Source organism: Crocuta crocuta, unplaced genomic scaffold (assembly GCF_008692635.1).
Source record: "Crocuta crocuta isolate KB4526 unplaced genomic scaffold, BGI_CrCroc_1.0 scaffold336, whole genome shotgun sequence".
NCBI classification, from domain to species: domain Eukaryota; kingdom Metazoa; phylum Chordata; class Mammalia; order Carnivora; family Hyaenidae; genus Crocuta; species Crocuta crocuta.
In genome coordinates, this window is record NW_027527943.1 from 616,822 (window position 1) to 644,411 (window position 27,590).

At 46.3% G+C, this 27,590-nt stretch overlaps 2 protein-coding genes across 4 annotated transcripts in view; both read right to left on the minus strand.

The window, feature by feature from the left end:
• Window positions 1-1,184: 1,184 nt before the first annotated feature.
• LOC144221876 (uncharacterized) lies at window positions 1,185-10,937 on the minus strand. The gene is given in 4 exon segments (XM_077752407.1): window positions 1,185-4,493; window positions 9,269-9,407; window positions 9,977-10,227; window positions 10,230-10,937. Coding segments are annotated over 4 exon segments (2,058 nt in total). The 5' UTR covers window positions 10,300-10,937; the 3' UTR covers window positions 1,185-2,895.
• Window positions 10,938-12,920: 1,983 nt separating this feature from the next.
• The window catches only part of LOC144221883 (uncharacterized), a 38,058-nt gene continuing 23,388 nt past the window's right edge, over window positions 12,921-27,590 (minus strand). For 2 of the 3 annotated variants that reach the window (XM_077752418.1, XM_077752416.1), the window contains exons 4-5: window positions 17,747-18,075; window positions 12,921-14,624 (exon numbers count right to left, since the gene is read on the minus strand). The gene's annotated coding sequence lies outside the window, so the exon portion shown is untranslated. Of the gene's footprint in view, window positions 14,625-17,746; window positions 18,076-24,551; window positions 25,646-27,590 lie in introns of those variants that run through there. The other variant, XM_077752420.1, reaches the window with a different exon arrangement.

Consider the following 27,590-nt stretch of genomic DNA (forward strand, 5'->3'; position numbering starts at 1 on the left):
CCTGACTCAAACTGAACACTGAGACAAACCTATTATTGAATGTATAGTCCATGTTTCCACTATGCCAGTCGTTCCAATAATGTTCTTTACACAAATTTTATTCCAATCTAGGATCCAACCTAGGCTCACACACTGAATTTAGTTATTACATTTCTTTAATCTCAATTACAATTCCCCAATGTTTGTCTCTCATAACATAGATTTTAAAAAATTTTTTATAGTTTATTTATTTTTGAGACAGAGAGAGACAGAGCATGAGTGGGGGAGGGGCAGAGAGAGAGAGGGAGACACAGAATCTGAAACAGGTTCCAAACTCTTAGCTGTCTGCACAGAGCCCGACACAGGGCTCAAACCCACAAACCACAAGATCATGACCTGAGCCAAAGTCGGACGCTTAACTGACCAAGCCACCCATGTGCCCCACCTTATAACATACATATTTTTGAAGAATACAGGGCAGTTGGTCTGTTGAACCCTCTGCCCCAAACTTGGGTTTGCCTAATGTTGCCCCACAATTAGATTCAGGTTATGCATTTTTGCCAGAAATACCACAGAAGTGATGTGTCCTCGGTGAAGCAATGGTATCAGAAGTAATACATCAGTTCATCCCATTACTAGCTGTTGTTGGATTACTTGATTAAGGTGTTGTTTACCAGATTTCTCCACAGCAAAGGTATCAACTTCCCCTGCATTATGTTTTTGAATTTAGGCCTATAGCTCCTTAGGCAGGAAGGTCAAGAACCACTTATATACCAGCAGCTCCAGGATCAGCACCTTGTCGTGTGTCTCCAGCCTCAGCTGCTGGTAACTAAGCCAGAGCTGCCCAAGGCTCAGGAACCTCCTTTCCTTCCTTCCATATTCATGGGGCATGAATACATGTCAGGTACCATATGAAGTACGGAGATAGGCTGAGAATAAGAGTCCTGCTCTCAGCCATTCTTAGCTCTAGAAGTGCTGGAGGACTCCCTCTGCTGGGCCTCCTCACTGCCTCTCCTGAGACATAAGAGTAACTGGTAACAGAAAAAATTAACACAGACTTAGATAAGAACCCAATTCTGTTTAGTCCTCTGTGTCTGTTTAGAATGTTTTGTATTGGTGTCTATGGTTGCTCTCAAATCAATATTAATAAAAACTGATGTATTTCTTGGAGAGAAAGATGTAGTGTATGTGGATTGAAAGCCAGATCAAAATAACAGCTTTTATCAAAGACAAAGATGCTATACAGAGATACATTCAAAAACATAAACCAGTCAGGATGGACTTCCAAAATCACATTCATGTAAGCCACAAGAAGGCAGGGAAACCACAGAAATGCAATATGGGGAACAAGAAAAAAAATAGCAGACTTAAGCCTTAAAATACCAATAATTACATTAAGTGGAAAACGTTTCAATTCAATCATAAGACAAAGGTTGGTGGGGTAAATTAAAACCCATCACTCAAGTCTATGCCATCTACAAGAAACTCTCTTCAGATTTAATAATACAGGTAAGCGGAAAGTAAAAGGATGGGAAGAGATACACGTACATGATGCAAACATCAATCAAAGAAAAGGAGAAGCAGAACTGTTCTTTTGCTGGCTGTCTAGGTTAAGACAATGTTAGTCATGCAGATTAAGCTTTAAATTGTGTCAGGTCTGTAGCTGTTCCATCATGGATGGCACAAAAAAATGAGAACATACTCTCCAGTATGTGAAGACTATTGTGAGGTTCAGCAGAGAAGTCCCTCACGTCATTGCCCAAGGGACACAGGTAGTTCTGAAAGAGGTTTTCAGTTGTATAATTATAACAGTTAGGAGGGCGAAAATGCTGGAATGAAAAGTTTGATCTCCCCTCTTCCCTTCTGTCCTGGGTTGTGAGCTCAAGGAGAGTGCTCACAGTAAGAGGATGCCCTGGGCTTCAGGCAGAAGGCCCACCACCCCTCCAAAATTTTGAGCTACTGGAGGTCAAAACCCTTATGCTTTCCACATCACTCAGACTATAGCACATCCTCGGGGCGCCTGGGTGGCTCAGTGGGTTGAGCAGTGTCAGACTTTGGCTCAGGTCATGATCTCATGGTTTGTGAGTTCAAGCCCCACATTGTACTCTGCTGTCACCTGCGGAGCCTGGAACCTGCTTCAGATCCTCTGCCCCCTTCTCTCCTTGCTCCTCCCTTGCTCATGCTCTCTCTCCAAAATGAATAAACATTAAAAAAAAAAAAAAAAAGACCGTATAACACATCCTTTCTTCACCAGGAAATACTAAATCTGGGGTTGGAGATCAGGAAGGGTCCACAGGCCATCCACTTGTGGTCAAAGGCATGGTTAGGGAGGGAGGGAAACAGATTACTCACCTCGCACATTCTAAATTTGGACATTACAAAGTCCCCAGCCGGTAAGAGTAGTAATCTCGACGCTGGGCTAAGTTAAAGCTAGTGAGGAATCAAAATGGTTTGAAAACACACAACATAAAAACTCATGAATTCAGTAGAAAAATAGTTTTTTTATAGCTCCCCTGTTTACTTTTCATCCTATTAACTGATACTTTGTTGCATTTAATAAAGGTAATGGCAGGTAAATTTCTTGTTGACGTTTATTTTTCCAAATTCTCAATTTTTCCAGCATATATGGCCTTTATAAAAAACTTTTCTTTCTTTTTTAAGTTTATTTATTTTTGAGAGAGAGACAGAGAGCGCTAACAGGGGAGGGGCAGAGAGAGAGGGAGACAGAAACTGAAGCAGGCTCCAGGCTGTCAGCACACAGCCCGACATGGGGCTGGAACTCACGAATGGTAAGATCATGACCTGAGCCGAAGTCAGACACATAACCGACTGAGCCACCCAGGAGCCCCTATAAAAACTTTCCAATATGGTGCCTCAGGTTTTCTTTAAATAATAAAGTTCAAGAAGCATTTTATCTCAGTTAAGAAACGAAGTCGTGGATTCTCCGGCAGCTGTCACCTCATGCCTGGGCAGGGTGTCTGGTGCAGCGGATTCTCTGGTACTGGGTTGGGGCTGAGCTCCTGCCTCGGGCTTCAGCGCACTCACTGGATCGCCGGGGCTCAGCTCTGTGTGGCCTCTCAGGTGCTGGAGCAGCGTGGCTCTCTGCCTGTAGGCCTTCCCGCACTCCTCACATGCATAGGGTTTCTCCTCGGAGTGGACTCTCTTATGTTTCTTGAGATCTGACTTCCAACTGAAGGCGCGCCCACATTCCGGACACTGAAAAGGCTTCTCTCCCGTGTGGATTCTGACATGGTGACTAAGACCCGTCTTTTGACTGAAGGCTTTGCCACACTCTTTACACTGATATGGCTTCACCTTGCTGTGAATCGCCTGGTGTTCGATAAGATGCTCACCCCTGGTGAAGGCCTTCCCACACTCAGGGCACTGGTAGGTTTTATCCCCAGTGTGGATTCTTTTATGGTTCCGCAGGCCGGTCGACCGAGTAAAGGTCTTCCCGCACTCGTCGCACTTATATGTTCCTGGCTCAGGGGGGTTACCATGCTTCCCTCCCGACCTGTGCTTATTAAGACCTGAGCGCTGACTGAAGGCTTCGCCACACTCACCACATTTATAGGGCTTCTCCCCAGTGTGGCTTCTTTGGTGTATGACCAGGGTTGAGCTCACGCTAAAGGTTTTTCCACACTCAGCACACTCATAGGGTTTCTCCCCCGAGTGGATTCTGTGATGTATTATGAGTTCTGAGGTCCGGCTAAAGGCTCGTCCACACACAGGACATTCAAAAGGTTTCTCCCCAGTATGGATTCTCTGGTGTTGGTTAAGTCCTGCATACTGAGTGAAGGCTTTTCCACACACTTTACATTCATAGGGTTTTTCTTCACTGTGAATCCGCTGATGCTCAATCAGATGTGAACGTTGCCTGAAGGTTTTCCCACACTCGTTACATTCATAAGGCTTCTCCTTGTGGAATCGCTGATGCTCAGTGAGATCTGAACTACGGCAGAATACTTTTCCACAGTCCGTACATTCAAAAGGTTTCTCTCCAGTGTGGATGCTTTGATGCTTTGTAAGAACTGATCTCCGACTAAAACACCGGCCACATTTACTACATCGATATGGCTTTTCTCCACTGTGGATTTTGAGATGTTGGAAGAGGCCTGCCTTCTGACTGAAACCTTTGCCACACTCTTGACAGTGATAAGGCTTTTCCTTGCCGTGAAGCCCCTGGTGCTGGCTAAGCTCTGCACGTCTGATGAAGGACTTTCCACATTCTGTGCATGAGTACGGTTTCTCTCCCATGTGGGTCCTCCTGTGCATGTGAAGGCCTCCTGTCCAGGTGAAGGTTTTCCTGCATTCTTCACAGGTGTAGGCTTTTCTACCAGGGGCACCCCCGTCCTGCATTTCCACACTTCCACCAGGCTCCCTGTCCCCTGTGTATTTGGTGTGCGGAGACAAAGCTCCATCCTGTCCATCAGACCCCTTCCCACATGGTTCTGTTTCTTCACAAAGTTCCTGCTTCACGTCTAACATCACGTTGTCAGTCCTCACACCACCATCTGAAACAACAGACCACACAACTTGAGGAGAAAAGATAACTCAAAAGTAATGTAAGAGATAAGACGGCTGGAAAGGTTAGTCTTGATTTTAGGTTGATGTTAACAGAGGATATCGTATCGTCTCTCATGTTAGTCAAGGTAGAAGGAATGGTAGTAATACAGGTGTGGAAGTGAGAAAGAACAAAGTATGGCTGAGTTACTAGTAGCGTGTGGCAAAGGTGACAAGTTATCACTTCTGTGGTGACATAAGACTGTAAGTCCCATCCTGCTCTTCCTTGCTGGCTTGCTGCCTTTGATAAAGAAAGCCACCACTACCATACAGAGAAGCCATGTAGTCCTGGCCAGCAACCAGTAAGGGACTGAGACCCTCTGTCTGACAGAGATGTGAGTCCTGCCAGCATTGATGTAAGGCTGGAAATAGATCCTTCCCCAGTCACAACTCAGATGAGACCTCTGTCCTAGCACCTTGACTGCAACCTTGTAAGAGATCTAGAAGACGGGGCCAGCTGAGCCAACCCAGACTCTTGCCCCACAGACACTGTGAGATAAAACCTGCATAGCTTTAAGCCACTAACTTTGTGGTAATTTGTTAAGCAGCAGTTGATAACTAATGTATAATTAGCACAAAATCACAAAGCTTCCTTAGTATAAGAACTACTACAATTAAAAAGAAAAGAGAGGGGTGCCTGGCTGGCTCAGTTGGAAGAGCATGAAACTCTTGATCTCAGAGTTGAGTTCAAGCCCCATGTTGGATGTAGAAATTACTTAAAAATAAAATCTTAAAAAACAAAAGGGTAAACCACACGATGAAAAGCACATATATGTACATGTACACACACATGTATCTATGCACATATGAATGTACTTATGTTTATATAGTCATATGTGTATAGATGACATGTAGAACAAGAAACATAAGAAAATTATGTGTTTTTTTTTAAATGTTTTATTTATTTTTGAGAGAGAGATAGAGACAACATGAGCAAGGGAGGGTCAGAGAGAGAGGGAGACATAGAATTCGAAGACAGGCTCCAGGCTCCGAGCTCGCTGTCAGCACAGAGCCTTACATGGGGCTCGAACCGACGAATCATGAGATCATGACCTGAGCCGAAGTCGGCTGCTTAACCGACTGAGCCACCCAGGCGCCCCAGAAAATTATGTTAAAAATCAAACATAACTGTCCTAACAGCCATATCAATAAATGCAAATGACTACTCATTAAAAAACATTAGATTTGGTCACAGAGCAAAACTGAACTCTATTTTACGTATATGCTTTTTAATGTTTGTTTTTTTAAAAATACTTTACATATAAAGATTACTTAAAAATAAAATCTTAAAAGAGGTTCTTGGGTGGCTCAGTCAGTTAAGTGTCCAACTTTGGCTCAGGTCATGATCTTGTGGTCCATGAGTTTGAGCCCTGTGTTGGGCCCTGTGCTGACAGGTCAAAGCCTGAAGCCTGCTTTGGATTCTTTGTCTCTCTCTTTCTCTGCATCCCCCCTGAAAAATAAACATTAAATTTTTTTTTTAATAAATAAATAAAATAAAATCTTAAAAAAATTTAAGGAACAGACATAACAAAGAATAGACTTTAATTGTCCTCTCTGTCGCAAAAACACAAAATGGACAAAAAAATAAAGATAGAGAAGATTTACAAAGTGAAATCAATAATCTTACAGATACATACATATATCAAGTTCTATATCCTGAATGCAAAAAAACTTTTCAGATGTGTAGTGAACATTAATGAAAACTACCTATTGGGTAATAAGAAAACCACAATAAATTATAAAAGATATGAATTAATACAAACATTCCCTGATCACAATGCAATAAATTAAAAATGAAATCAGAAAACAAGCTCTTTCATCTGAAAATTTTGAACTCAAACAACTGAGGTGCCTGGGTAGCTAAGTAGATTAAGTATCTGACACTTGATTTGGGCTCAGGTCATGATCTCACAGTTCCGTGAGCTGGAGTCCCGTGTTGGGGACAGCGTGGAGCCTGGTTGGGATTCTGTTTCCCTCTCTCTCTGCCCCTCTCTTGCTCACTCTCTAGCTCTCTTTTTCAAAAATAAATAAACATTTTAAAAGAAAAAAAACTGTTAGTTCAAAGGCAAAATATAAACATGCATTTGAGATTTTCTAGAAAATAATAATGAAAACCCTACATTTCAAAACATTTGGAATTCATCTAAAGCAGTGTTCAATGAAACATTCATAGCATTAAATATTTATATTAGGAAATAGGAGAATGAAAATATATAAATCAACCCAGCTGAAAAGTTAGGGGAAAAAAACAAGAAAGACAACTAAATAAGCCAAGACAGACTGCTCACTCACACACTTTATTGGCTTTTTCCCTTTAGTGTCTCAATTCCCACTCCTGTTCTTCTTGGGATCACCTCTGATACTAACTGTCATAACCTTAAGTAAATAAGTGAGCAAGTGAATGAATAAACCAACCAACCAAAGGAGGACATAAGAAATGAATTTTAAAAAATGCAGAAACCAAATACAATATAGAAAACTGATGGAACATTGTAATGGGAAAACATAATTGAATACATCAATATAAACTCATGCAGGTTAGGAAAAATATATATTATCTAGCTCTGCCCATGAAATGTCTGAGAAGCAGTGTTACCCAGGTTATAAAGAACACTCCTCGCACCCAGATCTTATTTTCCAACAGCATTCTCCATTAAAAAAAAAAAAAAAAAAGGCTCCTTCAGAAATGGTTGACAGCAGCTCTGGGCATAGAGAAGATACAGGTGAGCCTAAAACAATTTATTTTGTTCAAAAAGCAAAAGCAAGCATTCAAAAATAACAGAGATGGGAGCAAGAATGAAGACATCCACACAAGCTAAAGATGTGTGGAATAAAGGGTGGATTTTTAATGTGGTGGGTTGAAATAGGCTAACTCAATACAAATGCCCACGTCCATAATGATACCTACACAGATAAAGTCCTAAAATCTCATGTCGCCATGTAAGATGCCTAATAAACCATTTTCTAAATTTGGAAATTGGTAAATAAAAGGGGGAAAACTACGCATCAATCATGACTGCGTAGAAAGAAGTGACCAAAAAGACATATCCGATGAAGGAAAGCTTTATTTTGAAGAATGCCAATTAAGAACATAGAAAGAATGAAAGAATTATAAAATCATCCTGTAACTCTTAATAAAATGGTTGACCTATACAAGGATTATCAAACATTTGTAATTTGTTGATGGGGAACCAGCTCTTTGCAAAGTGCCAAGGTGACACCTCAGAGTTAGCTACCAGGGAAAAAATCAGCCGTTCACTGTCATCATGTAAGTCAGTGATTTCAATAGTGGGTCACCCAGGTAGTAATGTCTTTTGTTACCTAATATTAATTCTAGCCCAAAATGTTTACCTCAAATCCTTCAAACCTTTAGATCCAATTTCCAGTTTGTACCAAATGCAAGGTACATGGGCAGCAAAGTAAATGATACAATGAGGAAGCAATTAGAAAACTCCAGGGAAACTGGCCTGGGCTCATCAAAAGTCTGGGTTATGGGGAAAAAATGGGTGGGGAATTGTTTTAATGTAGCAAAGAATTAAGAGGCATAAAAACCAGATGTATCATGTGGCCCTGGATTCTACCCCGAGTTGGACAGATCAGCTTTAAATACATTTTTGAAAAAAATGAGCCAATCTGAATTTGAACTGAATTTAGATAACAAGAAAATGTACTCGGGGCGCCCGGGTGGCTTAGTTGGTTAAGCGTCCGACTTTCTCTTAGGTCATGATCTCGCGGTTCGTGGGTTCAAGCCCCGTGTCGGGCTCTGTGCTGACTGCCAGCTCAGAGCCTGGAGCCTGTTTCAGAGTCTGTGACTCTCTCTCTCTCTCTCTGACCCTCCCCTGCTCACGTGGTCTCTCTCTCTGCTAGAAATAAATAAAACATTAAAAAAAATTAAAAAAAAAAAAAAGAAAATGTACTGACATTTTCATTAGCGAACAAAATAGGTTAGAAAAAAGCAGAATATGAGTTTTTGGTAAAAGGTATGTATGTGTATGCATATGTATGTACATATACGTGTATATAAATATACATGCACACAAAAAATACACAGATTTCGAATAAAAAGTCATCAATTGTAATAATCTCTGGGTGATAGAATATGGTGCTTTATTTTCTTATTTTGCTACTATGTATTTTCTAACTTTGTACAATGCATATATATGTCTGGGTAATAATAAAGGATAACTTTCAAAACAGTCAATATAGTTTTATAAGGTTAATCCTATCAGTATCTATTGAAAGATGTAGGCATAAAAATTCTTGAAATAACATTTGCTATTAGACTACATGCAGATATTCAAAGATAGATATACATATTTTTAATATTTATTTATTTTTGAGAGAGAGAGAGAAAGACAGAGCATGAGTGGAGGAGGGGCAGAGAGAGGGACAGAATCCAAGGCAGGATCCAGGCTCTGAGCTGTCAGCACAGAAGTTGATGGGGGGCTTGAACTCACCAACAGCGAGATCATGACCTGAGCCAAAGTCAGATCCTTAACTGACTGGGCCACCCAGGCACCCTGCAAATATGGATATTTAAAACCAACCTTATTACTGAGGCTGTTCTGATACGACTTACTGCTTTTTAATCATTATTACCTAAAATGTTGCCTTCATCAGGTGCTTTAATAACCCTCATCACAAGGAATTAACATGTCATACTCCACAAAAATAACCACTCAGAGTTCATTTTAGTCCAAATCTCCTAGAGAAATTATTGTCTCACCTCCTTCCTGGGGTTCAGGTCCTTTGCCCTTGAACTGGACCACTGGGGGCTGAACCCATGTGTATGAAGATTCTTCATCCAGTGTCTGAAGGGTCACTGTCCGCAAAAGGATTTCCTGTTCCAGAGCACAGGCTGAAACCTGGAGACAAGCAATAGTGATTAAGCCCTAAGGATACTGAGTGAGAATTTAACAGAGACTAAACTGGTTTAGAAGGACTCCTTGAGGAATCCACAAGAAAAATCCCCCCGAGACACTAGGAAAAGAAAAGCCACAGCCTAATTTGCCTTCTGGGGCACCGGGAAACAGCTAGAAAGGTAAGCAAAGCAAAATTTGATCAAGCCTTGTTTCTGTTACTTCACTATTGCCTGTGTGCCCTTGGCCAAGTTACACAACCTCTCTGACCTTAGTTTCCATGTGTGCAAACTGGGAATGATTTCACCTCCTTCTTTGTTGCTGTGAGAGTTCCGAGTGATCCCTAAAGCAAGGAGCATGATGCTCCTGGTTGTGTGTGAAAGATAAAATGCCTTCCGTACCTTTACTCACCATCCCTGAATCTGTTCCCTCCCTTTCCCTCTTTTCAGGGCTGGCTTAGCAAGAAGCTCAGTCCCCTGCTGAATGCTGGTTCTCCCCTGCTCCCTCAGAACTCCACAGCTTAGGAAATTTTGTTCCCAGTCACCCACAACCACATCAGACCAGTGTCTTCCTACTACATTTCTCTTTCTGTCCAGATCCTCCAGCACGGTCACCGCCTGCTCCCCGCTGTCCGGGTGGTGCTCCCGCACCCGGGCCTGGAGCCCGGCGGGCAGGATGGTCAGGAACTGCTCCAGCACCAGCAGCTCCAGGATCTGCTCCTTGCTGTGCGTCTCGGGCCGCAGCCACTGGCGGCACAGCTCGCGGAGCCGGCGCAGCGCCTCGCGGGGCCCGGGGGTCTCCTGGTAGCAGAAGTGTCTGAANCCCCCGCCGCAGGCCGCTGCTGACCGCACTCGGGATGCAGGAACCGGCCAGCCGACTCACGGGCGTCCGCGGCCATCCTGCCCGGCTCCTGCGGCCGCGTCGCCCGGAGGCCGCTGACGGCGCTCTCGGGCACAGGGCTAGATGGGGGGTCAACGGCAAATGCTGCGAAGAGCCTCGCCAGAAGGAGGGCCTGGGACCGCAGGAACTACTCTTATTCATTCACTAAATCCACGAATGAGCATTCACAGACGCCGCCCTGCGTAGAAAAGTGTTGCAGGTATTTGAAGCGCGTCAGCGCAGAGCAAAGAGCCCTGCAGCGTCCACTCCCCGCGGGGCAGTCAGCAAACAACTCCCAGCGGAACCCCGCGCGTGGGGCGGCGCCGCGGCCCTGGAGGAGGGGAGGGGCGAGGAAGGCTGAATCCGGCGTCCTGGCCTGAGGAGACGCTTCCACCCCTCGTGAGGCGGCCCGGGGTCGTCCGTCCGCGCGCACGGGCGCCCCACCCGGTGGGAGGGAGACGCTCGGGAGCCGCGGTCACGACAGCGGTGACCTTCGTTCGTGCTGGCTTGGCAACGGGGAGCGGGGAGCCCCACTCCCGGCTCTCAACAAGGAGCCCTCACGCCTCGCGCCCTCGCGCGCCTCAGATGCCGAGCCCAGGGCCCCAGCGCGACGGACACTCCAAGCGGCTGGTCCAGCTCGGCTGCCACCAGAGGAGCCAAGCGTACGGCTCCCGGAAGCGACCGCCAGGCTCCCGGAAGCGCTTCCCCACCGCACCCAGCGCACCGCCGGCGGCTCCTGGAGGCCACGCCCCCTGGCGCGCGCGCCCGCGTCCACTTCCGGCGTCTCCCGGAATACACGCAACCGGGTTAGGAAAGCACGACGCGCCGTTAACAATGTGAAGTCGTTTTCGTTGAGGTACATTTCTGTTTCTGTCAGTTGTCTGAAATACTAGGAAGTAAATGGAATCCAGTATTGGCGATAAGAATGCTTACTTTCCAGGAATATCTTTTATAGACGAGGGAAAATTGTTGAGCCTAAGGTTCGTTTGTCTGGTAAAAACAGGTTATCCTTGCTGTGGTCTGTAATTTACTAAAAACCAATGACAGTAACAAAAACTTGACCTCGTTTTATGTGACTAGATGCTCTAATCAGCTCATACAGCCTTGGGGGAGTGGGAACAGCGCTCCAACCCGTGTAAGGGTGACCTTGCTTCAAGCTTATGCACCCCTTGCTTGCTGACCTACGTCCCTTGGTCTGTAGCAGAAATACACTGGCCTTGAGGTTTGCGGACCACTGGCCTTGAGAAGTGAAAGACCAGACCTTCCCAGAGGATAAGGCCTGACCGCACTGGAAAATGGCTGCGGGGGGTGCCAGCGAGTCTTGTCCACCCGTGACTACCCGCCCGGCCACGTGCACCTCCCGCATGCAGCCCCCTCCCTTCCCCGCCGCGTGTCTTACCCTTTAACGGCTTTAACTCCCCAGGGGCAGAGAAGACCGTCCAACACCAGCTGCTCCAGGATCCGCTCCTCGGTATGCATGTCTGGCTCCGGCTTCTGCCAGTCCTGGAGCCTGTTAGCTCTTCGTGGGGCCCAGAGGCTTCTTGGCAGCAGAAGCGCCAGAAATGCTGGTGAGAGTTTGGAGAGGACACGTTCCAACACAGTGTAGACTGCTCCCCAAAATGTTCTCTTCCCGGTTCACTATGTGCAAACCCTCCTGCTCTCGAGGAGTGTGGACGACAGGAATCAGGGTTACACCAAACTGTAGACAAACTGTAGCCAACTCGGGCTGCGAAGACTCCAGACAAAACTCGCTGGACTCGGGGCAGAGTCAGAGTCGGCTCTTCTGGGCTCTGGGGGATCAGAACGTATTGTAAACACAGAATGACCGGGGCAGCAGAGAACTTGGATAAGGCTGTTAACTTAATACCTTAATACGATGGCGGTGATAAGCCGACCGGGACAATCTAGGGACACAGGGCACCCAGGCTGCGGAGGCAGGTATTTGCAGCGCGCCCTGTCTTCGGGGCTGGGAGTAACTCCAGGCCCGCGGGGGCAGTGAGCTGGAACAGTGAGCGGCTTGAGCTGCTGACCCCAGGGGCCGGCTGGGCAGGCGGAGCAGAAGGTCGCCCCATGCCCTCTTACCTCGCATCCAGCCCAGCCCTCTGTCCGATCAGCTCCCCGAGCCCAGGCTCTCCGCGTCCCGCTGCACGGCGAGCCCACGCCGTGGAGTGGTCCGCGGAACTGGATCCCCGAGAAGCTACTTTCAGGTTTAGGAACCGGGAGGTCTGGGCCTCCCTATGGCTTGCACTCCCGGCCGGTGCGGTCACGACCCGTCCCCCGACCGCTTGCCACCCACCCCAGTACCCAGTCTTTGCCGGAGGGTAGGCTTGCGCTCTTCCTGTGACCCTTGCACCGAGAAGGCTTGCTCCCGGCCTTGCTCGGCCCGTCGGCGAGACGCATTTACATGGACGGGAGCAGCTAGCACAACCCAACTGCGCTGTCCGGCGCCCTCGGGAGAATGGCGTGGACGTCTGTGGGGTTGACTGCCCCCTGCCCCTCTTCTGCGGTGGCATCACGCTCCCACAGTGTAGCTGCTGCTGAGAAGGGACCTTGTAGATGGAGTTCACATCTGGGATCAGTTGACTCGAGCAGATGTTGCAGGATTCTTGCACAGAGAGTCGTGACATGGAGGCTTTTCTTTCCAGGAAGCAACTTTATTCGTGCCGGCACCGCTCAGTTGGGTTCGTACCTAAAGAACTGAGTGGCCTACATCACATGGCATCGTTTTTAAATGCATTTTCTATTTCTTTGTCTCACATATATGGTAACACACATAAACATGCAGTCTGATTAAGTTTTCTCAGTTTACAAGGCCATGGGGGATGTAGGCATGTAGGCGCATAGCTAGGTGACCTTGAAGTCTTTTCTTTTTTTCTCTTTCCTTAGGGAGGGGTTCCTATCACACAGAGACCTCCCTCCCATCCTCGCACCGCTGGGTGGGCCTTGTCTAATCAGCTAAAGACCTTAAGAGGAATGCCCAAGAAGGCATTTTGCCTCAAAACTGTAACATGAAAATTCAATCCCCTCCATCCAGTGCCAGGTGTCATCTGTTTGTGCATCCTCAGGTGCACCCCCCCACACCAACAGAGTGAAGGGGAGACGAACAAAAGGGCAAGTCATGTCACTGAGCAGTCATTTGAAAATCTAACTCCCTAGTTCACCCCTCATTCATGCAACTTTCAAAACAGGATCACGTCCCCACTCAGCCTGCTAAGTTCTCCTCCACAGGGAACACACACTAACGTCTCAGTGGTTCCTTGCCCACAAGGCAGTAGCCCCTGCGTCATTGGGACAGTCAGGGTGTATGATGACCGTGACTTCAGGAAGCAGAAGGGCAGACTGGACCACAAAGGAGGAGACCGGAGGCGCAGGCGGGAGGGTGGCCTCCCCAGCAGAGTCCAGCAGGACGCAAGCAGTCTGCTCCCGTGAGGTCACCAGCTTCTTTCACCTGGATGTGTGACATCAGACTGAAGTCTGATGGCCTAGAATAACAACGGATGGACATACCACATCCTCGACGTACCCAGCTTACCACACAGTGATAGGGTCTGTGTTCAGCAAGGCCTGATGCATGATTAGAGGCTTTCTTACCCGTAGGACACACAGACTTCTGCCCTCTGTGGATCCCCTGATGGCGAACAAGGCCTGACCTCCGAATGAAGAATCATCCACTCTCCTCACACCGATGGGGCTTCTCCCCAGTGTGGATCCTCAGGTGCGGAGTGAAGCTGGTGCTCCCTCAGAAAGCTCTCCCCATTCCTTACAGGGGTAGAGTCTCTCTCCTGTGTGGCTTCTCTGATGTTACATGAGTCCCCACATCTGACTGAAGCCCCCCAACACCCGTGACATTTGAAGGGCTTCTCTTGATGTGGATCCTCAAATGTCCATGAAGGTGTGAGCTTTGACTAAACGATTTCCGACACTCCTTACACCCAGAGGGTCTCTTCCCAGTATGGATTCTCCAATGAAGAACCAGGCCTCTGTTTTGCCTGAAGGCCTTCCCACATTCATTACACCGACAGCGTTTTATTTTATTATGAACTTCCTGGTATGAAAGGAGAGCTGATTTATAACTGAAAAAGCCTTTCCACACTGATTACATTGACAGGGTTTCTCTCCAGTGTGGATTCTCCAGGGCCGAACAAGCCCTGAGCTCTGAGCCTTCCCACAGTCCTTACATTTGTGTCGCTTTACTCTTTTGGGGTCGAACCTTTTGCTGTCCTGATTCACCCTCACATTGAAAAGTTTCTCCACACCTTGCATCCTGGAAAACATCCAATGCACTCCTTTTGGCGGAAATCGGCTTTGAAGCGAATTCACCGGTCATAGTCCTGGTTTGGCGTCCTGCCGGAAGAGCAAGTCAATTATATAAATGGCACCTGGTCCATATAAAGGGTTTTGATGAAAGATCAGGGTAAATAATCAAGGACCATCAACCTAATAGTTTTTCACACTCACTAGACCTATGAGTCATAGAGAATAAATAAATTAAAGCCCTCGGGGCCCTGGTCCAGATCTAAAAACTCAAAATGGCAGCATGAAATGAGAATTTCCCAAGAATCTTCAAAGGGTCCCTACCATACACACCTTCCAGAATTCAACCCTGGTGTAGTCTCCCACGCAGGATCTGAGCTGGCCTGTGATCTGCTTTATTCAACAGAATGCAGTGGAAGTAAAGCTGTGTCAGGGACAAAGACTTTATCATGGTGCGTCTGCGTCCTTGAGGTCCCTGAGCTGCCCTGTAGGAAGATAACTCGCACTCTAGAGAGCAGAGAGCGGGTGGGAGAGCGCATGAGAACCTGAGGCCCAGTTTTCTGGCTGGTTCCCGGTAAGGTAGGAGACGAGGAAGTATTTGGGGCAGCACAGTCTGGGAGGGCCCTGGATAATGCAAACTGATACTACATGCAGCAGAAGACACGCTCAGAAGTGTGGGAGATGGTTAATGGTCGTTCATTCCTTTCAGCCTATGTTTTGGGCTGGTCTAGTACATGGAAACAGACAGCTGAAATGCCAACCATCAGCCAGTTTTTGGTGATGCTCACGGCAACACCATGAGCTGCGTAACAGGTTTAGGAACAACAAGCGGGCTAGGATCAGGTGGCAGGTGAATGGTCAAGTCTGGCCTGGAGCACAGATCTACAGGAGTCCAAAGCACGTACTCTTAGTTTGTACTACGAAGGAGTAGATACTCCTGGTAAAAATCTCAATGGTACAAAAGGCATAAAAGTAAACAGTCCAGATCCTCATTCGTCTTTCCCCATCAGTCTGCGCCCTCCATCCACTCACGCCGTGGTAGCCACGGCAGCCTCGCTGCCCCTGTGATGCATCCACCAGGTGATTCAGTGCCTGTCACTCTGCGCCTGCACCTACGGGAACTTTGTTCTCCCAGGACTTTCACACAAGTGCCAAAGATTTTTACATAAAGGCAGCCACTGATGCACTGTTTGTAATAAAAATACTAGAAACAGCTTTAGATGTACCTCAGCAGGAGACTAGTAAGGTAATTATATGTATGCCACACAAAACTAAAGACCTAGTAAATGAATCAAGTAGTTCTATTGATAAGAATAGTATTATTTAGGGACACCTAGGTGGCTTGATCAGTTGAGTGTCTGACTCTGGCTCAGATCACGATCCCATAGTTTGTGAGTTCAAGCCCTGCATCGGGCTCTCTGTGAGCACAGAGTCTGCTTTGGATCCTCTGCCCCCCTGTCTCTCTGCCCCTACCCCACTTGTGTTCTCTCTTTCAAAAAAGATAAATGAGGGGCGCCTGGGTGGCTCAGTCGGTTAAACGTGCAACTTTGGCTCAAGTCATGATCTCATGGTTCGTGCGTTCAAGCCCCACATCAGGCTCTGTGCTGACAGCTCAGAGCCTGGAGCCTGCTTCAGATTCTGTGTCTCCCTCTCTCTCTGACCCTCCCCTGCTCATGCTGTCTCTCTCAGAAATAAATAAAACATTAAAAAAAACAAAATAAAAAGTAAAATGTATCCAGGATTTGTCTTAATCAGGGAAGCATGGGAAAGACTATCATGAAGAAGTTTTTATCTCCACAGATCCCTAGGAAGTGTGGCATGTCATTCAGGTCATGCAGGAAGGCACTATGTTAATCAGGAGGCAGAAGGAGTGGGGAGAGCATGGACTAGAGCTTGAATGGAGTTTTCTGGAGAAGGAATAGGAGAGGTAGGGTAGGTATACCAAATAAGCTCAGGATCAGATAGCTTGAAGGATTCTGGCTGATCCTGGCTGGCTCTGGGTTACAGCAATGTTCCATAGTTGTCCACCACCTTGCCCAGGGGGATTTACACAGGAGAAATAGGGCACTGGTGTGTGAGAGTTTGATAAAGGAGAGGGCTGGGGAATGGGTTCTGGATTGTCTGGTTTCCATATGAAAAGGGTACTTGCAGGGAGTTCTCTACTGTCTATAGGAATCAACCCTCCACGGGACACCAGGATCAAGGTTCCAAATGCCAGAACATCAAGAATAGAGAAAATAAGAAAATATAGTCAATACAGTATAATACCATTTGACCTGGGCACCTGGGTGGCTCAGTTGGTTAAACGTCTGATTTTGGCTCTAGTCATGACTTGAGCCCCGCATCAGGCTCTGTGCCGACAGCTTGGAGCCTGGAGTCCTGCTTCGGATTCTATGTCTCCCTCTCCCTCTGCTCCTCTCCTGCTTGTTCTCTGTTTCTCTCTCTCTCTCAAAAATAAATAAACATTAAAAAAATAATAAAAATAATATTATTTGACCTAAAAGAGGGACAGAGGCTTGAACAGGCATGGAAAGATTTTAGAAATACATATATATTAGAGAATATTAACAGTGGTTAACCCTTGGGAATGGAACTTATATTTTCATTATATGTCCTTCTTTACTATAATTTTTAAAATATAAGCTATTGTTCTATAGTAATAGCACTTTTAATAACTTTTAAATAAACAATATTTAAAAATATAATACTAGAATCTGCTGTAGTAAATCTATGGTAGATTTAGGCATCTATTTTTGTAATGTTTATTTTTGAGAGAGAGCTAGCAGGAGAGAGGCAGAGAGACAGGGAGACACAAAATCCAAAGGAGGCATCAGGCTCTGACCTGTCAGCACAGAACCCGACTCAGGGCTCGAACTCACTAACCGCGAGATCATGACCTGAGCCTAAGTTGGACGCTCAACCAATTCAGCCACCCAGGTGCCCCATGGGTGTCCATATTTTCAAATAGCTCCTTGGTGATTTGGATTCATAGAATTGAAAACTGCTATCTTAAGCACTAAAGATAGATAGAAACCAAAAATTCAATAATTTTGAATATCCCAATTCAAAATTAAATCATCTCTGGATATACTCATTTTGTAAATAACCTTAAATTTGTTCTATCCAGATGCCACTTTTCTTGCCAGAAATACAGCTTCCAGGCAGATGCTATCTATTCAGTGCTTCACCAGGATTCACATCTTGAGGCTTACCATTCTCTTGCACAAGCCTGTGCTCCCAAGGATCACACTTCAGCTGGACAGTCAGGGGCTGATCTGCAAGGCTCACAGGTCCCACGTCCTTCCATAGCGCTTCCTGTTTGTAGAGTTTGGCTTGAACCTCAGGATGTCAGGTAACGCTGGTTTCACGAGACCATCACAGATATCAGGCAGTAGCTAAAACCTCCAAATTTGATTTGAAAAGTCCCACCATGGGGTGCGTGGCTGCTGTCAGTGGAGCCTGCGACTTGGTCTCGGGTTCAAAGTTCAAACTCCAGGCAGGGTGTAGAGATTACTTTAAAATAAGATCTTTTAAAAAGTTCCTATGGATACAGGAAGCAGAATATAGAAATCTGAGTCTTACTAACAAAAGAAATAAGCAGCAGAGCTTCAAAGAGAAAACAAAAGGACACTGATGTCGCCCAGCAACAAGGGTTAGATCCCCTTGCTCGCACAGGCCCGCTCTCTCTGCGGGCAGGCCCTTGGCGTCTATCCAAGGAACAACGAGTTTCCCAACTCGTGTTTTGTCTCCAAGTTCTGGCTGCAAACTCTTCAGCACCGTCACCTCCTGCTCCCCGCTCTCCGGATGATGCTCCCCGGGCCTGGAGCTCGGCGGGCAGGATGGTCAGGAACTCCTCCAGCACCAGCAGCTCCAGGATCTGCTCCTTGGTGCGTGTTTCTGGGCTCAGCCACTGGCGGCACAGCTCGAGGAGCCGGTGCCTCCCTGGGTCCGGGGGTCTCCTGGTAGCAGAAGTGCCTGAAGGGCTGGTGGAGAAGCTTGTGATAAAGGTGCGCATCCCCAGTCGTCCAGGCTTCTGCTCCCAGGAAGGGTCCTTCTCTTCCTCCACCTTCACTACAGTCAGAGCCTCCTGTTCTCCATAGTGTGGACCTCAGAAGTCCTGGCTGCACCTTCTCCCAGCTTGATTTACATCGTGCTCCCCAACAGCTCAGGACAGGACTCACCTGTCTCACATCCCCACAGTCTCACATCCCCACAGTCAGGAAGAAACCCAGGGTCAGCGCACTCCCGTGAGAGAACCACTGTGACAACAGCAAGATGACCAGTGCAGGCAAGAAGCTGTGTTACCTGAAGACACCCCACCAAGGTGAGAATACTCCCAAGTACCGCAGTAACTGTTGGGAGCCATTCTGAACCCACTAGTCAAGAAAGCTCCTGGTGAGGTTAAAGCAACTTAGCACGGTCTCTTGCCATCAGATGATGACCGTTATCCACCCCCACTCAGTTATTTCTGTTTGAGCATCAACCCCCAAGGCACCTTGTTGATTGGTTTTGGGAGCCACTTGTCCCTTTATTCTGGCCCTGGTATGATGATTGCATCTTGTGAAGGAACTTATTGTGGGGACTTCTTTTGTGATTATGGGAACAGACATCGTGTCTCCTGTAGGTCATATTTTCGATACTTCCCTTGAGCTATAAACAAGCTAATGACGCTTACTCATAGAAGATTGACCTCTGTGTGTACAATTCTGTTTCTACCGTTGCGTTAGTCCAAGATGTTCATACAGCTCAACATGTAAATCAGTTAACCAAAAATGTCTCTCATGCCCTAGCTATTCAAGAAATCATAAAACTAGACACAAAGGTAAATGTACTAGAAGAGGCTATTCTTTGTACTGGAAATGAGCTAAACTCTTTAAAGCTATGGTTGGCTCTCCGGTGCCATAAGAAATATAACAGGACAGTTAAGTCTTGCCTGGAGACAAAGAGCCTAACTTAGAGAGAAGGAACAGATAAGGGCAGAACATAAGTTACTACATATCCCTTTACTAACTGGTCATGTATAGCAGCCCCTTCCCTAAGGCCTACGTTCCACAAACCCCTTCCCTTACCCTGCAGCTGGGATGAGGATGGATAAGAGTATCTACGAACCTATGATTTAATCTTAGTGTTATTAAAATGTGTATATTATCCTGTTTTCCACTAAAAATACCGTTATTTTCTTAGTTACTCAACCTCACCATAATTGGGACAGTTCTGCAAAAATACTTCTGTAAAACCTATTTCTGTACACTTTCCATAGCATCTTATCACAAAGAACTCTCCACTGTAAGAATTCCATTTTCTGATGTCATGTTGTTTTTTGACCTATAAATAAAGACACCAAAACCCATAGTGCAGAGATGCCTGCCTGGGGATTAGAAAGACTCTTGGGGCTCTCTCTCTCTCACCAACACTGTCCTTCCTTCAGGGACCCCTGGACCGGCTGGAGCGGGACTCCGGCAAGTAACCTTCTGGTAGATCCCCAGCAAACAGATCAAAATTACTGAGGAACACCTGGATGTCTCAGTCCCTTAAGCGTCTGACTTTGGCTCAGGTCATGATCTTATGGTTTGTCCTTGGTTGGGCTCTGTGCTGACAGCTTGGAGCCTGGAGCCTCCTTCGAATTCTGTGTCTCCTCCGTGTCTCTCTCTCTCTCTGCCCCTCCTCTGCTCATGCTCTGTCTCAAAAATAAATAAGCATTTAAAAAAAAAATTTTTTTTTTCAAAATCACTGAGAAAGTGGACTTGGCTGTGTAAATCGCAGTATTAGAACTGTCGCTGGGCAGAAACAAGGCCACAGCCTCAGAACCTCACTTTCTGGGCTGTAAGAACGGTAAGGACTGCACCACAGGTAGAACAGCCAGAGAGGAGGCTGGGGCCACCACGGCCGCTATGGGTCGCCGACGCCCAGGAGGGAAAGGAGGCTTGCAGGGAAACGCCTCCGGCTCCCCTTAGGGAAGTCCTGCGCCAGGGCAGAACTCGTCCCGGGGAGAAACACGCCAGGCTCCGCACAGTGGCCGCGTGGCTCCGGGCTGTGGGCACTAGCACTTGTCACCTGGGCCTCCCCGCGCACCGCGGTGCCGAGGGGACCCCAGGGAGCGGGTTACCGGCCGAACCCAGGTCCAGTGTGTGTCACATGCTCAGGACGCCGTAAGGGACGAACCGTCACGGAGCCGACCCCAGGCCGCAGGAGCCCTCGCTCCCGCTACGGCCTCGGCCGGCTGGGCCTCAGAGGCCGCGGTTTCGCAGCGGGACACCCACGCCGCCGCCGCCGCCGCCGCCGCAGGAAAGGGGGAGGTGGGAGGACCCTACGGAGGGCTCGCCCGGAGCGCAGGCGGCGCGCCTCTAGAAGCTTCCCACCGCTACGCCGGGTACTTCCGGTGCCCGTCTAGGAATCCGGAGGCCCGTCCTCTCTATGGTCACCGCGCTCCGTCGGCTGCGCTTCCGCGCAGGCGCCCTGAGCCTTTCCGGCAGATCGCTTGAGCCTCTCGGCTACCCGAGGTCGCCCACCCCGCGCTCCCGCCTCCCGCCTCCGCCGGCGGTCGTGCAGCGGGGAGTGGACGTTGTCTGCACTTAGGGTGTGAGCTCCTGCTGCGGGAACACCAAACATCGGCCCCCATTCCCCTTTTTATTCTCAGATGACTCTACTCAAGAGTGGCTGTGTCTTGGGGCGCCTGGGGGGCTCAGTCGGCTAAGCATCCGACTTCAGCTCAGGTCATGATCTCCCGGCTCGTGGGTTCAAGCCCCCCGTTGGGCTCTGTGCTGACAGCTCAGAGCCTGGGCCTGTTTCAGAATCTGTGTCTCCGTCTCGAAAGAGTAGCTGTGTCTTTTTAAGTTAATAGACTTTATTTAGAGAGTGAGTGAGTTGAGCACGGGAGGGGCAGAGAGCGAGAGAATCCTAAGCAGGCTCCAAGGGTCCTGGGATCATGACCTGAGCCAAAGTCAAGAGTCCAGGCTCAACCCAGTAAGCCACCCAGTAGCTCCTCCCCCCAATAGACTTTTATTTTTTAGGAGTAGTTTTAGGTTTATGGAAAAAATGCGGCAGAAGGTACAGAGTTCCCCATATGTCCCCTCCTGACCACAGCCCCCACCACGTTTCCCCTTGATGTTGATACCATGGGTTAGTATGGTTCCTGTGTTACAGTTAGTGAGCCAACGGTGACACAACATTATTAACTAAAATCCAGTTTACATTAAGGCTCACTGTGTTGTGTGTTCTGTGGGTTTGGGAAAATATTATAAAGTAACATGTACTAACCATTAGAGCATTACACTAAAAAGTTGGAGTGCCCTAAAAGTCCCCTGTACTACATCTAGTCATTCCCACTGCCCCCAGTGCCCCACAACCCTGGTAACCAGTATCTTTTAACAGTATCCATCTCCCACTCTCCCCAACCCCTCCAGCAACTCTCAGTTCGCTCTGTGTATTTAAGAGTCTCTCATGTTTGGTCCCCGTCCTTGTTTTTGTATTATTTTTGCTTCCCTTCCCTTATGTTCATCTGTTTTGTATCTTAAATTCCTCCTATGAGTGCAGTCATATGATATTTGTCTTTCTCTGGCTAATTTTGCTTAGCACAATACCTTCTAGTTCCATTCACACTTTTTTTTTTTTAGTTTATTCTATTTTGAGAGCGGGAATGAAAAAGCACAAGTGGGGGAAGGGCAGAGAAAGAAAGAGAGAATCCCAAACAGGCTCGGTGCTGTGATCTTACGAATCATGAGATCATGACCTGAGCCGAATGGAGAGTGGGATGCTTAACCCACTGAGCCACCCAGGTGCCTCTACTCCACCTTTTTGTTTTTTATTATTTAAAAATTTTTTTTTAATCTTTTATTTATTTCTGAGAGAGAGACAGCGTGAGCAGGGGAGGGTCAGAGAGAGAGGGAGACACAGAATCTGAAATGGGCTCCAGGATCTGAGCTGNTTCCATTCACACTTTTTTTTTTTTAGTTTATTCTATTTTGAGAGCGGGAATGAAAAAGCACAAGTGGGGGAAGGGCAGAGAAAGAAAGAGAGAATCCCAAACAGGCTCAGTGCTGCGATCTTACGAATCATGAGATCATGACCTGAGCTGAATGGAGAGTGGGATGCTTAACCCACTGAGCCACTCAGGTGCCTCTACTCCACCTTTTTGTTTTTTATTATTTAAAAAATTTTTTTAATCTTTTATTTATTTCTGAGAGAGAGACAGCATGAGCAGGGGAGGGTCAGAGAGAGAGGGAGACACAGAATCTGAAATGGGCTCCAGGCTCTGAACTAGCTGTTGACAGGTCTGGTGGGTTTGGGAAAGGACACCAAGATGGCGGGTCTGATGGGTCTGGAAAAAGACACCAAGATGGCGGATCAGACTCCATCTTATGACTGCCTCAGGACTTTCCTGCTATCAGCTTCCGGCTTCCAGTTTCCCGCCACTGGTTTCTCAGAAGACATGTCACCTCAGCAGAAACAAAACCCAACCCAGGAAAAGCAAGACCAAATAAGGCAACCTGCCCTCGCGGGTCTCGACCCAGAACTACAGTCCTATATATACCCCTCTTCCCAGTCTCGGGGTGCGACTTCCCCCCCGCTTGCTTCTACCTCCAAGCCACGGAACCTCACCCGAGAGCCCTTTACAATAAAGGTGTGCTCAGCCCATTCCCTTGACTCCTTTGGTTCACCACCCTCTGTTGTCTCAGCCTTACATTCTGTGCTGTCCTTTCCCCTTGGCTCCTTTGTCTTCTTTGAGTGTCTTTGGTTCACCCACCCTGTTACCTCAACCTTACGGCTGTCAGCACAGAGCCTGACGCGGGGCTTGAACCCACAAACTGTGGGATCATAACCTGAGCTGGAGTCAGCCGCCCAACCGACTGAGCCACCCAGGCGCCCCTGTTTTATTATTTTTGAGACACACAGAGAGACAGAGTGTGAGTGGGAGAGGTAGAGAGAGAAAGAGAGGGAGACACAGATTCCAAAGCAGGCTGAGCTGTCAGCACAGAGCCTGACAAGGGACTCAAACTTACAAGTGGTGAGGTATAACCAGAGGCAAAGCCAGATGCTTAACCGACTGAGCCCCCCGCACCCTTCCACGTTTCTTTTAATGAGTATTAGCATGGTATATTTTTCTTCATCTCTTTTTGTCTTTAGAGAGTGGTTCTTGTAGAGAACTTAAAGTTGGGTCTTGGGTTTTTTACTAATTCACTTTATAAAAAAATGATCTAGGAGGTCCCCACCTCACCTTTTTTTAATTTAAATTTTATTTAACCAGCCTCTAACTTTTAATTGGTATATCTAGACCATTGATGTTTAAAGTGATGATTGAAGGGCACCTAGTTGGCTCAGTTGGAGAAACATGTGTCTCCTGATCTCGAGGTCATGAGTTCGAACTCCACAAAATGTAGAGACTACCTAAAAATAAAAGTTTTAAAACATGAAGTGATTATTGGTGCCCCTGGGTAGCTCAGTTGGTTAACCAGCCAACTTCAGCACAGATCGTGATCTCACAATTTGTGAATTTGAGCCTCCCATTGGGCTCTGTGCTGACAGCTCAGAGCCTGGAGCCTGTGTCAGATACTGTATCTCCCTCTCTCTCTGCCCCTCCCCCACTCACACTGTGTCTCTGAAAAATGAATAAACGTTAAAAAAATTTTTAAAAATCATGATTATTGATATAGCTCCGTTAATACCTATACTTTTTGTTACTGTTTTCTATTCATGACTCTTGTTTTTTTCTATTTTCTTCCACTCTTTCTGCCTTCTGTGGCTTTAACTGACCATTTTATCTGATTTCACTGCTCTCCCTTAGCATATCAATTACACTGTGCTTTTTGCCTCACAGTTATTCTTTTCCATCCTTTTCATTCTTTTCTTTTTCCTTGCATTTCAGTCTGGCAAGTTTCTTCTTTCTTTTTCTTAAACAGTTTATTGTCAAGTTGGTTTCCATATAACACCCAGTGCTCATCCCCACAAGTGCCCTCCTCCATGCCCATCACTCTGCTTCCCCTCTCCCCCACCCCCATCAGCCCTGTTTGTTCTCAGCATTCAAGAGTCTCTCATGGTTTGCCTCACTCCCTCTCCCTCACTATTTTTCCCCTTCTTATTCCCCATGGTCCTCCGTTAAGTTCCTCCTAATCTGCTACACGTGCAAACATATGGTAGCTGTCCTTCTCTGCCTGACTTAGTTCGCTCAGCATAACACCCTCAAGTTCCATCCACGTTGCTACAAACGGCCAGATTTCATTCTTTCTTATTGCCATGTAGTATTCCATTGTATAGACAAACCACATCTTCTTGATCCATTCGTCAGTTGATGGACACTTTGGCTCTTTCCATGTTTTGGCTATTGTTGAGAGTGCTGCTATGAACATTGGGGTACATGTGCCCCTATGCATCAGCACTCTTGTATCCCTTGGGTAAATTCCTAGCAGTGCTATTGCTGGGTCATAGGGGAGTTCTGGTGTTAATTTTTTGAGGAACCTCCACACTGTTTTCCAGAGGGGCTGCACCAGTTTACATTCTCACCAACAGTGTAGGAGGGTGCCCGTTTCTCCACATCCTCGCCAGCATCTAGAGTCTCCTGATTTCTTCATTTTACCCACTCTGGCCAGCGTGAGATGTATCTCAGTGTGGCTTGGATTTGTATTTCCCTGATGACGAGGGACACTGAGCATCGTTTCATGTGTCTGTTGGCCATCTGGATGTCCTCTTTAGAGAAGCGTCTGTTCATATCTTCTGCCCATTTCTTCACTGGATCGTTTGTTTTTCGGGTGTGGAGTTGGTGAGTTCCTTATAGATTTTGGATACTAGCCATTTATCTGATATGTTATTTTCAATTCTTTTCCCATTCTGTCAGTTGCCTATTAGTTTTATTGATTGTTTCCTTTGCAGTTTGGCAAGTTTCTATCGATGACATTTCTTCAAGCTCTGGTTCTTTGGCTTTTTCCAGTCTATTGATGAAGCCTTCAAAGCATTCTTCCTTTGTTACGGTGTTTTTTTATTATTATTTCCTTTTCATTAATTCTTGAAGTTTCCATCTGTGTTTACATTACCAGTTCTGTTCTTGCATGTTGTTTAGTTTTCCGATTAGAGCCCTTAGCATATTAATCATATTTCTTTTTATTTTATTTTTTTTATTTCTAGGAGAGAGAGAGAGACAGCGTGAGCAGGGGAGGGTCAGAGAGAGAGGGAGTCACAGACTGAAACGGGCTCCAGGCTCTGAGCTGGCAGTCAGCACAGAGCCCGACGCGGGGCTCGAACCCACGAACCGCGAGACCATGACCTAAGCGAAAGTCGGACGCTTAACCGACTAAGCCACCCAGGCGCCCCTAATCATATTTCTTTTAAATTCCTAGTCTGGTAATTCCAACATCTCTGCTCTAAGTTTAGTTTTGATTACTGCTATTTTACTTTTAAATTTTTAAAAAAGCAATATCTACAACGTAGGACTCAAACTCATGATCCTGAGATCAAGTCACATGCATTATTGTTTGCGCCAGCCAGGTACCCCTGTTTTTTGCCTTTTAGTATGCCTTGTTTTGTTTTTTTGAAAACCAGACATAATAAATTAGATAAAAGGAACTGAGGTAAATAGGTCTTTAGATAAACAGTGTGGGATTTTATGTTTTTGTAGGTAGAATTTGGGTATTTATTGTTTGTTATAGCTATTGGTATCAGAGCTAAAGTTTGGTCTGGTGTCCATGTTTTTCCCTTACCTTTTGCTTCTGGGTTTCCCCATGGACTTCTTAAACAGAACTAAGATGTGCAATTGTTCCACTTGTATTCCCTTATTATACAGGATCCCTATTAATGTGGCGATAAGGTGAGGGGAGAGTGGCATTCTAGAGTCCTGTGATTAGGTTTCAGTCTTTCAGGGAACCTGTCACCTTGGACTGTGATATTCATGTGTGCTTCTCAGTGTTTGTTCCCTTTCCTTCCTCATCTGAGACAGGAAGGTTAGAAAAGGCTGGAGCTTGCTATTCTCCTACATGGGAGGTTAAGAGGGGACCAGGCCTGGATATTCCCTTCCCCTATAGGTAACGAATAGATTTTAATATTTTTTATTGAAATATAATTCACAGAACATAAAATCCATCCTTTAAAAAAAAAAACTTTTCTAATGTTTTATTTATTTCTGAGAGACAACGCGAGCAGGGGAGGGTCAGAGAGAGAGAGGGAGACACAGAATCTGAAACAGGCTCCAGGCTCTGAGCTAGCTGTCAGCAGAGCCCAATGCGGGGCTTGAACCCATGAACCGTGAGATCATGACCTGAGCTGAAGTCAGACGCTTAACCGACTGAGCCACCCAGGCACCCCAAAATCCATTCTTTTAATGTGTAATATTCAGTGACTTTTAGTATATTTACAGATTTGAGATACCGTAACAGTATCTAATTCCAGAACATTTTAATCACCTCAAAATAAGTCCACACCATTAGTAGTGTCTAGTAATTGTCCAGTCTATTAAATAGGAGTCCTTCAAAGCATTCTTCATTTGTTATGATGGAGTTTTTTTATGATCTCCTTCTCATTAATTCCTAACGTTTCAATCTCTGTTTACATTACTCGTCACTTCCCATACCTCTCACTCCTGGCAACCACTAATCTACTTTCTGTCTCTGTGGATTTTCCCATTTGGGACATTTTGTAAAAATAGAATCATACAATATGTGGCCTTTTTTTGTCTAACTTCTTTCATTTAATGTAATGTTTTCAAGGATCACTTATGTTATAGCATGTATAAATACTTAATTCCTTTTTATGGTTGAATAGTGTATTACTGCATATCACATATTGTTTATTCATCGGCAGAATTTGGGATTTTCTACTTTTTGGCTATTATGAATATTTCTACTATGAACATTTATGTACAAGTTTTTATTTGTACATGTTTTCAATTTTTTAAAAATGTTATTTATTTCTAGGAGAGAGAGAGAGAGACAGCGTGAGCAGGGGAGGGTCAGAGAGAGAGGGAGTGACAGACTGAAACAGGCTCCAGGCTCTGAGCTGGCAGTCAGCACAGAGCCCGACGCGGGGCTCGAACCCACAAACCGCGAGATCATGACCTAAGCGAAAGTCGGACGC